General features: G+C 31.7%; 1 protein-coding gene across 2 annotated transcripts in view; it reads right to left on the reverse strand.

The window, feature by feature from the left end:
* pde1ca (phosphodiesterase 1C, calmodulin-dependent a) overlaps nucleotides 1-14,744 on the reverse strand; it is a 203,123-nt gene that overhangs the window by 155,701 nt on the left and 32,678 nt on the right. The window contains exon 1 of one of the 2 annotated variants that reach the window (XM_056450600.1): nucleotides 369-600. The exons of the other annotated variant lie outside the window; for it this stretch is intronic. Coding sequence (XP_056306575.1) covers nucleotides 369-499 — 131 coding nt within the window. The 5' untranslated portion in view covers nucleotides 500-600. Of the gene's footprint in view, nucleotides 1-368; nucleotides 601-14,744 lie in introns of those variants that run through there. 2 annotated transcript variants of the gene reach the window in all.

Raw genomic sequence — 14,744 nt, forward strand, 5'->3', positions numbered from 1 at the left:
GATTAATTTATTAATATTATATTATATTATATTATATTATATTATATTATATTTTATTTTATTTTATTATATTATATTATATTATATTATATTATATTATATTATATTATATTATAAATTATATTAATTCTTTTATATTTTATTTTTTCTGTCTGGTATCACTTTATGCTATTTCTACTATAAAAAATTCAAATAAAGACCAAAATAATGACAAAAAAATTATCATTTGCCTTATTTGATATACTTTCACACTTCACATTCCTATAAATCATAACTAAAACAATCACACTATTTTATTTAAAAGCTTCTTAGTGAAAATAAACACTCATGCATAGGGAAAAAAAGAAGAAAAGTGAAACTCTACTCACAGTCCGCGCAGCCTGAGCCAGATCTTCTCAATCTGATCCGGTTGTAGATACTTCAGAGAGTTGTTCTCGAAATCCTCGATCTCTTTGGTGGGCGATTCCATGTCGAAAAAGTCGACCAGACAAAACGACATGAACGGGTTGGTGCTTGGCCAGCAGAGACGCAGAGGCAGTTTGCAGAGCGATCGGCAGCGGCTCAGTCTGTCAGAGAGGCAGCTGTAACCCGTCCCTCATCCTCTCTCTCTCTCTCTCTTTCTGTCTCTCTGTTTCTCTGTCTGTCTGTGGTTGGGGTTTGTGTCTCTGGTCAGGTGTAGAGAGAGAGGCGCGTATGGCAGCGCTGCAGGGGTCGCTCTCTCTCTCTTTCTCTCTCTCTCCTCATAAATATTAGGCAGTGAATGGGGATGAAGAGGAGGAGGAGATTAAACTGCTGTTGATCTCTATGTAAGAGTCACAGATTCATTTGGTTGCGTGCACATATGGAGAATAAAAGCAATGCACAGGATGCAAGGAAATATGGTCTGGGACGAGTGGAGAGACATAAAAGGGGGAAAAAGATGAGAGGAAAGAGAAAGAGAGCTTTAGGAGTGTAAATGATGTGGCTGTGTGAGAGACAGAGAGGCTCTGATGTAAATACACCAAAGAGAAAGGTAATAAGTAAGATGTCATATTTTAAAAAAAAATAAATAAATAAATATATATATATATACCTTTTCCTTATTTCCCACAATATTGCTACATCTTCCTTATTAAAAATTATGCACATTGATCTTATGTTATTTTGTTAAATTAGTTCCAGTTTTGTCATTATTTCCAGATTAATGTAATATCTTATTGTTTAGCATCATGTGGAAAGTAATAATTTGAAAGATATATGTAAGGGCCCACCTCTCTGATGGGTGTGTTTAGTTTTTTTAGCCTAATGATGGCTTGCTTGACTGATAGTGACAGCTCTTTGGATCTCATCTTGAGAGTTGATAGTAATAGGTTCCAAATGCAAAAAGCACACTTGAAATGTATTCTGGACCTTTTATCTGCTCATTGTAATTGGGATAACGGAGGAATAACACGCACCTGGCAATGGAGCAGCTTAGAAGCCAATTGTCCAATTACTTTTGGACCCTTAACAAGTGGGAGGCACATATGCAAATTGTTGTAATTTCTGCACCGTTTACCTGATTTGGATGTAAATTCCCTCAAATTAAAGCTGACAGTCTGCAGTTAAAGCACATCTTGTTTATTTCAAATCCATTGTGTTGGTGTATAGAGCCAAAAATGTTAGAATTGTGTCAATGTCCAACTATTTATGGACTTATATAAATATATATATATATTTATTTTTATTTTTATTTTATTTTTTTTCAATAGTCTACAAAAAAACACTGTTATACAATGACTTGCCTAATTACCATAACCTGCCTAGTTAACCTAATTAACCTAGTTAAGCCTTTAAATGTCACTTTAATCAGTATAGAAGTGTCTTGAAAAATATCTAGTCAAATATTATTTACTGTTATCATGGCAAAAATAAAATAAATCATTTATTAGAAATGAGTTATTAAAACTATTATGTTTAGAAACGAGTTGACAAAATCTGAAAAAAATCTCCCCGTTAAACAGAAATCAGGGAAAAAAATAAACAGGGGTTTTTAAACTTTTAACTTGTGTTGTTGTCTTAATGAGTGTTGCTGTTGTGTGATCGTTGTATATATGTAATTGTTGTCATGGGTCCAGTGTTGAAGACAAATTTCCTTTCTGTGCCAGGCAGAACGGACAATAAAGTTTAAACTAAACTAAAACTAAAAATTCAAGAAGCTAATAATTCAGGGGGGCTAATAATTCTGACTTCAACTGTATATTTATTTATTTATTTATATAGTGTGTAATGCATGAAACTGCTGAAAAGCATTACATTATTACACTATGATAATCCAAAATCCACATAATTTTAGTGACAAGTTTATTAATCTTTTACTAAATGGAACAGAGAACATATTCTAAAAAGGTTTTATGTTTGTCTACATTTTTGACAACATTTTAGGTTTCCATTATTTTCCAAACATTTCTTTTCCAATCACCAACATAATAAGGAGCACTTTTCAAAATCCATTCCATTATAAAATAGATAAAAACAAATAAATAAGTCCTCACCTGTAATTACTTCAAAATGCGTCACACAAAATTTAGTAATCCAGAAAGGAACATATTGGTGATTTCTGCAACAAAAATACAACTTATTCTGAAGAAATACACTCTTGATAGTGTTGTATCAGCTCATTTACACTGTAAAAAATGCTGGGTTCCACAAAATTCTCCCATTTTGTCCCACCACAAATCGATTAAGTTCCTTCTTTTTACTAATTTAAGTTGATTGAACATAAAACAATTAAGCTGTCCCAAAATACACTCAAGCATTGCGTTGATTCAGCTCATTTTAAATATGCTCATTTAAATATTTTTGGAGTGTATGCTTACCGTACATAAGCATATTTGTTATACAGTATCTACATTTTTAAACAGATTTCAAAAAAGAAATTTGTCTTTAATCCCAATATTTTAAAAATATACATCTTTCATGGCAAATTCCTCAAGTGTATCAATAAAGTCACTTCACAATAATTTGACAGTAGGGCTAATAGCAATCAAACAAAATCAGTCTCAACAAAACTTACTGCTGCAAAATCTACGTACATTTAAAGACTGTGAAGCTCACATGAAGCATGAATGAATTCACAGTACAGTATATTTGATCTTATGCAATTTTATAATTTTAAATATATAAATATAAGTAGATATGAATGTTTTAAAATCCTATCAGTTCATAAAAAATAAACAAAAATATCCATCATAAATGTTGAGCCCTGACAAAACTACATTAAAGTGAAACCAGAGCACCCAACACATTCTGTCCAACATCAGATAACAACAAGCAAACCTTCCTGTGTTACACACAAACTGAAGCATCACGGAAGAAACCAGCAGATGTTCACAGAGATTGCATCACTGACTCAAAAATGTCTTGATGCAAAAAATATAAATGATATCAGCACATCACGAAATGAAAACACAATGACCTGGAACAGCAGAAGAAAGATGCCACGACCCACGCAGTTAATCAAGTCAGCATCAACATCAGACTGAGCTATAGACGAAAGCACCATTAGATTGAGACCAAACTTCATTAGCATCTGACACTCAGTAGCACAACTACTCTGTTTTAGTTTCTCTTTGATGCTGATATGGATAATTATTAATTATAGCAGCAGACGGTTTTGTCATTGGAGCCATGGGTGGATTTCAATTAGCCCTTTCGACCAGAATGATTCAATCAATAGATGGATTACCATCCTCCTGTTTTCATGTGCATTTTGTATGATCACATGTAAAATAAGTATTAGAAATGCCCAGTTTCAAATAAAAATTCCTAAAAGTTTTTACACATTTGCAGAATTAAATCTATTGACAGTGAGCATTGCACCCACATGACCAATCAGCTGTCTCCATAATGCTTGACTTGCTTACTGTTGGTTACTAGGTTACCAATACTAATCCATAAATCTGAAAATGGGTTACAACATTTTGATAATGCTGCCGTTGTTGTGTTTGTGTAAACACCTGAAAATGATTGTCGTTAAAGACGATTATGCCTTGTACATGGAGAGTATGCAGCCAGATCATTCCCAAAAATATTACATTTACAATTTAATTTACATTTAAAAAAAAATAAAATTCATCCATCCACAACACAATTCACATTTCCAAAATTCGTAAGTTCAAACACGATTCAAAAATACACAAATTCAAGTCAAAATTCAAACATGATTCATAAATACACAAATCCAATTCGCAAGTTCAAAACACGATTCAAAAACACACAAATCCAATTTGTAATTCAAAATACAATTCAAAAATACACAAATCCAATTTGTAATTCAAAATACGATTCAAAAATACGCAAATTCAATTCGTAATTCAAACATGATTCATAAATACACAAATCCAATTCGCAAATTCAAAACACGATTCAAAAATACACAAATCCAATTTGTAATTCAAAATACGATTCATAAAGACACAAATCCAATTCGTAATTCAAAACATGATTCATAAATATGCAAATCCAATTCCTAATTCAAAACACGATTCAAAAATACACAAATCCAATTTGGAATTCAAAATACGATTCATAAAGACACAAATCCAATTCGTAATTAAAAACATGATTCATAAATACGCAAATCCAATTCGTAATTCAAAACACGATTCAAAAATACACAAACCCAATTTGTAATTCAAAATACGATTAATAAAGACACAAATCCAATTCGTAATTCAAAACATGATTCATAAATACGCAAATCCAATTCGTAATTCAAAACACGATTCAAAAATACACAAATCCAATTTGTAATTCAAAATACGATTCAAAAATACACAAATCCAATTTGTAAGTTCAAAACACCATTCATAAATACGCAAATCCAATTCGTAAATTCAAAACACGATTCATAAATGTGCAAATCCAATTCGTAATTCAAAACACCATTCATAAATACGCAAATCCAATTCGTAATTCAAAACACCATTCATGAATACGCAAATCCAATTCGTAATTCAAAACCCGATTCAAAAATACACAAATCCAATTTGTAAGTTCAAAACACCATTCATAAATACGCAAATCCAATTCGTAAATTCCAAACACGATTCATAAATGCGCAAATCCAATTCGTAATTCAAAACACCATTCATGAAAACGCAAATCCAATTCGTAATTCAAAACACGATTCATAAATACGCAAATCCTATTCGTAAATTCGAAACACCATTCATAAATATGCAAATCCAATTCGTAATTCAAAACACGATTCATAAATGTGCAAATCCAATTCGTAATTCAAAACATGATTTATAAATACACAAATCCAATTCGCAAATTCAAAACACGATTCATAAATATGCAAATACAATTTGTAAGTTAAAAACACAATTCTTAAATACACAAATCCAATTTGTAAGTTCAAAACACGATTCAAAAATACACAAAACCAATTCATAAGTTCAAAACTCGATTCGAAAATACACAAATCCAATTTGTATTTGAAAACGATTTATAAATACGCAAATTTAACTTGTAAGTTCAAAACACGATTCAAAAATACACATAGCCAGTTTGTAATTCAAAATACGATTCATAAATACGCAAATCCAGTTTGTAAATTCAAAACACGATTCATAAACATTCAAATCCAGTTTGTAAATTAAACACAATTCATAAATACACAAATCCAGTTCATAAATTTAAAACATGATTCATATATACACAAATCCAATTCATAAATTGTTGTTGTTGCTCAAGAGTTTGCTAACGCTTCATGTTGATTTGTAATGTGGATTTACTTTATTTGGTCACATCTTACACAAATTCTTTAGGCACACCATCGCTGAGCTACTGATGTCACTTTCTTACAGCTAGGCCTGTCACGATATCTGGTTTGTGTTGTATGATATATTGCACCAATATATATTGCGATATACAATATTTTTGTCATTTTAAGACTATTTTATGCCATTATATAATACCAGAATGAAAGTACACTCTTCCAAAAACACATAATATTTTATTCTTAAGAATATTTGTTAAAATTATAGAGATTTTAACAAATTAATAATTACGCATCAGAATCAGAATGTTAAAACAAATATCCTAAATAATTATTAACAATAATTGACAAAAAAAAGTGCAAGGTAAAAAGGAACAGAGGCTGCAATATCTGGTAACAGATATATTTCCAGTTGTACACCCACATAAAAATATTCAATGGTAATTTATAGTGAATTACTATAGTGTTTTTTAACCAGACTGACACTGACACCTCCAATAGAAAAAGAAACGCTGCACAATCAGCTCAAATGTTGCTAGAATTGGTTTTGAATCATGTATGGGTGATGTACTGTATATTGCATCACCAAAAATGATTGAGATCATGTCCATGTGTTGTGCGATAAGTCCATATATTGATTATTGTGAGAGGCCTACTTACAGCTACTGCTTAAATTTTCACAGATGTGTGAATGCAGATCCTTTTTAAAACTTATGGGAAAAACTTTTTTTAAATGCAAGGGAAAAGCCAGTAAGAAGTGTTTAATACAAAATACAGGCGATATAAAACTGATAATAATCGAATAACTCTTGAATATTTACAAAAATAGAGCTTTAGTAAGAAATAAAGAGCACATACGGACATATATTTATAAGGTGTCAATGTTTAAATCAGAAACAGATATAAACTACATGTGTGTTATTCTCTCTCAATAACATAAACATATGCAATAACTTTGTGCTCACCCCGAAAGCGGCGAGAGCATTAAAGTAGCCGAAAGTCATTCATTTTCAATTGGAGCCAGCGAGGAGCAGCATGGCATGGTTTTGCTGGTGTGGGCAGTGAGGAGAGTTGAAATCAAGTCAACTTTATGGTGATGAGCTATGACGCTGTTTGCCGGCAAGCAATCGAAATGTAGAAGTCCATTGCTTGACAGGATTCCAGAGAACACAGTCACTGTGAACTTTGGTTCTGACCACAGTTGTTCCCAAGGGTTTTATTATTGCAGTTGCCGGATTTCCAATTAATTACGTTTTTTTTTTTTTTACATAAATAAAAAAAGTTACTGGCGAGTTACTGATGTGCATTAATGTTATATTTGTTTTTATTTTAAGTGGGAATCTCATGCTAACTATAACGACGGTACAAAACAGTACTGCTGCTTCATAATATTTCAGGCATATGGACATATTGGATAAATGGAGCGAAGCCACACCACACGCAACAACTTGATCTCCCATAGTTAAATGAATTTGATAAAAGGCACGTATCATTTTCACGCTAGAAAGCATATTTTATGTGAAAATGTAGTTGATTTACTGATATGCTGCAACGGCCTCTTTAAATTCGAGATCAATGTAGCGAGTTTTGACAATCTCACCACCTTCTATGTGAACGCACAGTATCACTGAGAGTAAGTAAACCGAAAGTAAACCTAAACTGAATATTTAGTGCTATACCTTAAATGTCCAGTAGGTGGGTCAAAACCACAAGTGGATATGTGACTGCACAACAATGATAGCAATTCAAAAATATATATTTTAGTGGGGGGGGAGCAGCACGGTGGCTCAGTGGGTAACACAATCACCTCACAGCAAGAAGGTCGCTAGTTTGAGCCTCGGCTGGGTCAGGTCGGTACAGGTGAATTGGGTAAGCTAAATTGTCCTAGGTGTATGAGTGTGAATGGGAGTGTATGGTTGGTGTTTCCCAATGATGGGTTGCAGCCGGAAGGGCATCCGCTGTATAAAATATATGCTGGATAAGTTGGCGGTTCATTCCACTGTGGCGACCCCTGGTTAATAAAGGGACTAAATGGAAAAGAAAATGAATGAATGAATGAATGAATATTTTGGTGGGCCGAATTTGGTTATATTCTTAACATCAGTTGCAAACTAATGTGAGGAGGAGGAGAGTGTAAATATAAATGGCCCGTGGACTGGTAGTTTGAGACCCCTCATTTACAGAATACACACATAAAAATGTAATTCAGTGTAAAAATTGATACAGGGATATTTAGAAAATGAATCATTTGATGACATTTTTGACCATTCCTAATGTTGCTGACAAAGGAGTTCACTATACTGTACAATATGTTGTATTAATATATGATTATTACAGTGTTCTGTCATGGTCTAAAGCAACAAATGCTACAAGACTCTTCTGCTCTAACACATAATACTGCACATTCACAGAAACCAACTCCACAAATCAAAAGACTTCTCATTTTCTAAGACCACAGATTTAGTGAAAGACCTGATAACGGCAGATGTCGGCATTAATAGTAAAAATCACACTGTGAAACACATGCTCCAAGCTCTAGACATGGTAATGAACGAAGCCATAATGTTCAACTATATTAAAACTGTTCATCATAAGAGTCACTCTTCCCTGCGCAAAATTCTGACTCAGCAAAAACTCTCGCAGCAGTCTTTAAGAGAATTTTCACTCCAAAATTAACATTCTGTCATTATTCATTCAACTTTATTCAACAAGGAGGGCTAATAATTCAGCAGCGCTAATAATTCTCACTTCAACGGTTTGTTTTTCTTTCACAATAAACTGCAGAGCTTCAAAACCTCAAAAAAAACCTTCAAAAAGTAACAAATAGCGATGCAGGCAAGTAATTTTATGACTGAACGATTCTTTAAAGTTGAAGAGGAACCACGCTTTCCTGAAGTGCGTGCAGTCGAGAGTGTTTTAACATTTGGATGTTGTGACCTGAAGTTTGCGCTTTACGAAATCAGTGTTGTTGAATGAAACTCGCATTAAGCATGACTGCACAGAATTATTCAAATCTGACCTTCCCAAAAAACAAATATGCAGGTAGAAAGCAAACAGCAACAGCACCGGGCATGAATATTTAACAGACAACGAAAATGAAAACCTCTGGGGGAGATAAACAGTATGCGGGAGTGGGCGAAACTACTCGGAAAGATCAGCCTGGTCACAAGTAAACAATCAATGCTCTGTGTATTGTTTAAGACGTTAAGAATCCTGTAATTGAAACTTTATCGATTTCATGATTCCGTTCAATATAATAGCATCAGAATATAATGCTGTGAATAAAACTGAAATGACCAGGAGAGAGAGAGAGAGAGAGAGAGAGAGAGAGAGAGAGAGAGAGAGAGAGAGAGAGAGAGAGAGAGAGAGGGCAAAGAACTGCATTATTAATTAGCATTGCTGGCATATCTAATCATGCAGTCATTGGTCGGCTGGTGCAGATTGATGGTCTACCGGAATATTCCTTGTTCATTAAAAAATAATTCAAATTGTTCTGTGACTAAAACCAAGTAGAGAATTTCACAAGGGGATATCCAGAACCGTTCTGCCATCTGGACAAGCTGAGCTATGATTTTTCTCATATTTGTATGATTATATTTGGACATCTAAAATTAGGAAACAGGTCACAAATGAATTGCATACTAAAAATAATAAATAAATAAATAAATAAATAAATAAATAAATAAATAAATAAATATACTCTTGAAATTACTTTATTAAGTAATCTTTTTTATTTTTTATCATATAATTAAATTTTAGTTAAATGTCTAGTTCATACCTTAGGTTTAATTTAGTGTGAACATCTTAAATAAGGTAACATGTCACAAATGAATTACTTACTAAAAATAATAAATAAATAAATAAATAGATAAACAAATAAATAAATTTGAAAACTTGAAATATATTTAATAAGTATTTTTTTATTTTATTTTATCATATATTTAAAAATTAATTAATATATGCACATAGATGAGGTTTATTTTTCATTTATGTTTATGTATTATGTAAACATCTAAAAAAGAAAACAGGTCATAAATGATACTTACTGCAAATAATGAATAAACAAACAAATTAATTAATAAATACATTGTAAAAACTAATACTTAATAAATAACTTTAATAAGTTATCTTATTATTTTTTATATTATATTATATTATATTATATTATATTATATTATAAAATCAGGAAAATCTGACTGAAAATCACAATCTTGCTGAAAATAAATAAATAAATAAATGTTACAATAAAATAAAATAAAAATACTTAATAAATAACTTTGATACATAATATTAATTACTTTTATATTATATTATATTATATTATATTATATTATATTATATTATATTATATTATATTATATTATATTATATTATATTATATTATATTATATTATCCATTAATTTTCTTTTCGGCTTAGTCTCTTTATTATTCAGGGGTTTTACGAAGCGGATGCCCTTCCGGCTGCAACCCAACACTGGGAAACACCCATACACTCTTGCATTTACACACATACACTACAGCCAATTTAGCTTATTCATTTCACCTATAGCGCATGTCTTTGGACGTGAAAACAGGGAAAACATGCAAACTCCACACAGATGGGGCTCGAACCAGCGACCTTCTTGTTGTGAGGCAATCTTGCTTTATATTATATTATATTATATTATATTATATTATATTATATTATATTATATTATATTATATTATATTATATTATATTATATTATTTATTTGAACATCTAAAATCAGAAAACAGGTCACAAAATATTTTTTTATTAAAAATCATTAATAGACAAATTTATAAATAAATACTTGAAATAACTTAAAAACGTATTTTTATCATATATTTAAATATTAATTAGAGCAGAAAATGACCCTCTAAATCCAAACCAGCCAATAAAAAACCTGCATTCACTACATTCCATAACACCGTCATTACTTTCAGGCATAGACCAATAAACACTGGATGACTGGTGATGGTTATCCACCTTAAACTCAAGGGCAGCGCAGAGCCAAACCACACAAACACAAAGCCCGGACTGGACCAGCTAATTATCATCCAGTCAGTGCATGAATTATTGAGTTTTTAATCCCGTCTGCTCACAGTAGGGTCTCCACCGGGCAGGTCAGGTGACTTATCGGGAATGGAGGGGGTGAGAGACGCTCATATTGAGTAACAAGCCCCCTAAACATGACAGCCTCTGGTCTTTGAGATTTGTAGGTCAGAGAAAACAAATACTCTCCGGGGCATCCTTTGTGGAAGACTGACAGGATAAACAAAGCTTGAGGAAGAAAGGAAGAGATATCTTTTACAGGTGATCAATCAACCTACATGAACTGTCTATCATTAGACTGAAACTTCACTGAAGAGCAATCTGCAAAAAGCTGCATCTGAATACATACCAATGTTTAGTTGTATGATCCATTAAAAAAAGTTTAACCACTTTAGCTCTGTTGCATATTTTAAACTTTTTACAGACATTTTGCCTTTCTAAATTTATAAAATATTGGCATATTTTGAGTTTTTTACCTTTTGAAATGTAGAAAAGTGCCCTGGTCTTTTGAGTAGATTGCTAAAAATAGGCATATTTTGAGTTTTTTTACAGAAATTAACCTCTCAAAATGTAAAAGAATGGCCTGGTCTTTCAAGTAGATTGCTAAAAATAGGCATATTTTGAGTTTTTTACAGAAATTAACCTCTCAAAATGTAAAAGAATGGCCTGGTCTTTCAAGTAGATTGCTAAAAATAGGCATATTTTGAGTTTTTTACAGAAATTAACCTCTCAAAATGTAAAAGAATGGCCTGGTCTTTCAAGTAGATTGCTAAAAATAGGCATATTTTGAGTTTTTTACAGAAATTAACCTCTCAAAATGTAAAAGAATGGCCTGGTCTTTCAAGTAGATTGCTAAAAATAGGCATATTTTGAGTTTTTTACAGAAATTAACCTCTCAAAATGTAAAAGAATTACCTGGTCTTTCAAGTAGATTGATAAAAATAGGCATATTTTGAGTTTTTTTACAGAAATGCATCTAATCGAAATTCAAAAGAGTGAGTAGATTGATAAAAATGGTCTAATTTCACAGAAAACCCTCTAAAATTTAATATTCATGTAAAATATTGCATAATTGTATTGTATTTTATTTTTTTTACAATTGGTATAATAAACACAATGTTTTTTGTTGTTGTTGATGAGCATCATATTTCATGAATAAGGTTTTTTATTTCTTATACAGTATGATATAATAATTTATCATAATATGATAGTATGATATAATAATATTGAAATATAATTATCATACTTTACGAAGAAAACATAATCACACTTTTGAGGTACATTCCTCAGTGTTAATAAACCATTAACTATGATTTTCCTAAATTGCAGCTTATTGATAGTTATTATGGAAGTAGTTACAGTAGGTTTAGGTATTAGGTGGATTTAGGGATGTAGATCATGTAGGATATGTATTTTATAAAAACTAATAAACAGCTAATATTTTAATAATAGGCAGGTAATAAGTAGGCCCACATGGAATCTGTGGCAGCAGAAATCAACAGTTTTCCAATGAGTATTGGATGAATATTCCAATGAATATTGATTTTATATGACTTTTGTGCAGCACACTTTGCAAAGTTTTTTTTTTTTCTTTTTGTAGATATGAGAGACTTAATTTACCAAAAAAAATGGTTTTAATTAAATTTGCATTGTAAATCTTAAATGTTAAATAATCGTAAGTTATACTCAAAATCATCCTGCATAAATCTTTTTTTTCTTTGGCAAAATTATGTGCAGAAATAACAAAAAATGTCCACATATATTGTCTGGACCTGTTAATAAGCCACTAGCTAATAGTGAGAATTGTTCAATAAACCAAAGTGCCAAACCAAAGCAACAAATTAGAATGTAGGCATTTGTAAGCCAAAAAAAAAAAACATTGAAAAATGAAATAAATATGATTATATGACATGACAAAGGAGAGAAGAAATAATTTGAAGTGATTTTTATAGCTTTTTGGGTTTCTTTGGTGGTAGGGGTGGGCGGATCGATCCTAATATCGATAGTATCAATATCAACATTGGTATCAATATCGGATCGATAGTAGCCTTCTGAGATTGATACTTTTATTTAAATTTCATCTAATTTACCCTAAAGTACATTGCTCCTGTTTCATAAAAGAGCGGACATGTCTCTAAATACCCCGCTCCTTTTATTTATCGTATGCACCGTTGCTCCTTCTTGCTCAGTTCTTATTAGTTGTCCTTTCATCACCTGAATCAGAAGCGCCAAAGCGCAAGCACTTTGACTGTTCTGAAATGACGGAAAGAAAGAGGAGCGCTGTTTGGAGTTATTTTACAGCAGTGAATGAAAATATTGCAAACTGAAATGTTTTTAGAAAGTCTATTTGATACTGTGGCAACACCACAAATCTACACAAACACATAAAACAACACAAAAAACAGAACGCCGAGCTGCAAAAAAGGAGAGAAGAGGAGGCAAATCCTCCAGACAGACTCCCGGCAGTGCCAGCCCTGGTCACCGGCGAGTCGTTTTGGAGAGGCAATTAGCATCCAGGTAGCTAGCTAAGGTGGTGAAATTAATATTTGAGTTATATGGGTCATTCAGTATTAGTTAATACCAACTTGAAATAAAAAAACAAAACAAAACAAAAAATTATTACTTGGACATAGTTGAACTTGTTACTTTCATCATCAAGCCGATTAAATATAGCCTATATCATCAGCATACCAGCTATTTATATGAATTATTTTGGATCTTAAAAATAGACAGAGGTGGCCAAAATGATTAGAACAGTGTTTTTTTTCACCAGCTAAAAAAGATTTTAAGTCAGTTATCTTTTGCTGTAGTGTGTTAGTAGGAAATAATAAAAATAAAACATTTAAAAACATATTTTAGCTGGTGAGAATACAGGTGATTTAATAATTCTGGACACCACTGTATACCATAAACTTAAAATATGAAAATGTCTGAATATTCCTTGTTATTTACAAGCAATTGTTTGCTCTTAGTTTATAAAATAAGGCAATGTTAAGTGTCTAATGAAAGAGAAACACTTTATTTTGTTATTTTGAACAAAACAGTGAACAAAAACTGAATTTTTTTTTAAAAACATTTGTTTGCCAGTAATAATTTTGTGTCCTTTGTTTATTTAAAATGTATTTGAAATGAATATTTGTTTTATATTTACTTGTTTAAAGACATTATAGTGCTAAAATAGAAATGGTTTTGTTATTATATTATTGTTTCTGAACAAAACCCCCAGACTGAAGGAAAGTTATAACAATTCATTGTTCTCTGGTAGTAAGTATGTGTTTGCAAATCTAGATCATTACAATAACAAAAATGTTTTATTTGGCTTAAAAGTGTTTAAAATTTGTCCTGGGTTTTAATTAATAATATACATTTAATTATAGCTGCTTTGAGAGTATTCAACGCATAAATCATCACACACTGTTCTCCCCTTCAGAAAAGTACATTTAGGTTCAAGTGCATGCTTTTTAATGTAAAAGTATCAGTATCGATATCAATATCGCCGATACTGGCCCTGTATTTAATTTTGCAGTATCGCCCTGTCTTATTTGGCGGACAAAATTGTTCTTAAAGCTTTGTATGGTTACAGTTCAACCACTGAAGTCACATGGAATGTTTCGAAAATATTTTTGGTTTCTTTTCTGGATATCAACATATTTTGACCATTGCTGTCTATAGGGAGGATGAGGGACATTTTGAATTTCATCTAAAATATCTTGTGTTCTGAAGATGAACGAAGGTCTCAGGGGATTGAACAACATGAGGGTGAGTAATTAATAACAGAATATTAATTTTTAGATGAACTAACCCTTTATTGCAATGTCATGAGTGTATGAAAATGATGACATTTCGCCATAAAATTTCCCTTTAACAATACATCTGCACAATTTACTTCAGAGCTTTAATACTCCAATCAGAGCAGGACTTAAAGTGTTTCCCAACTGGCAGC

The sequence above is a fragment of the Danio aesculapii genome, chromosome 24, assembly GCF_903798145.1.
Source record: "Danio aesculapii chromosome 24, fDanAes4.1, whole genome shotgun sequence".
Lineage (NCBI taxonomy): Eukaryota > Metazoa > Chordata > Actinopteri > Cypriniformes > Danionidae > Danio > Danio aesculapii.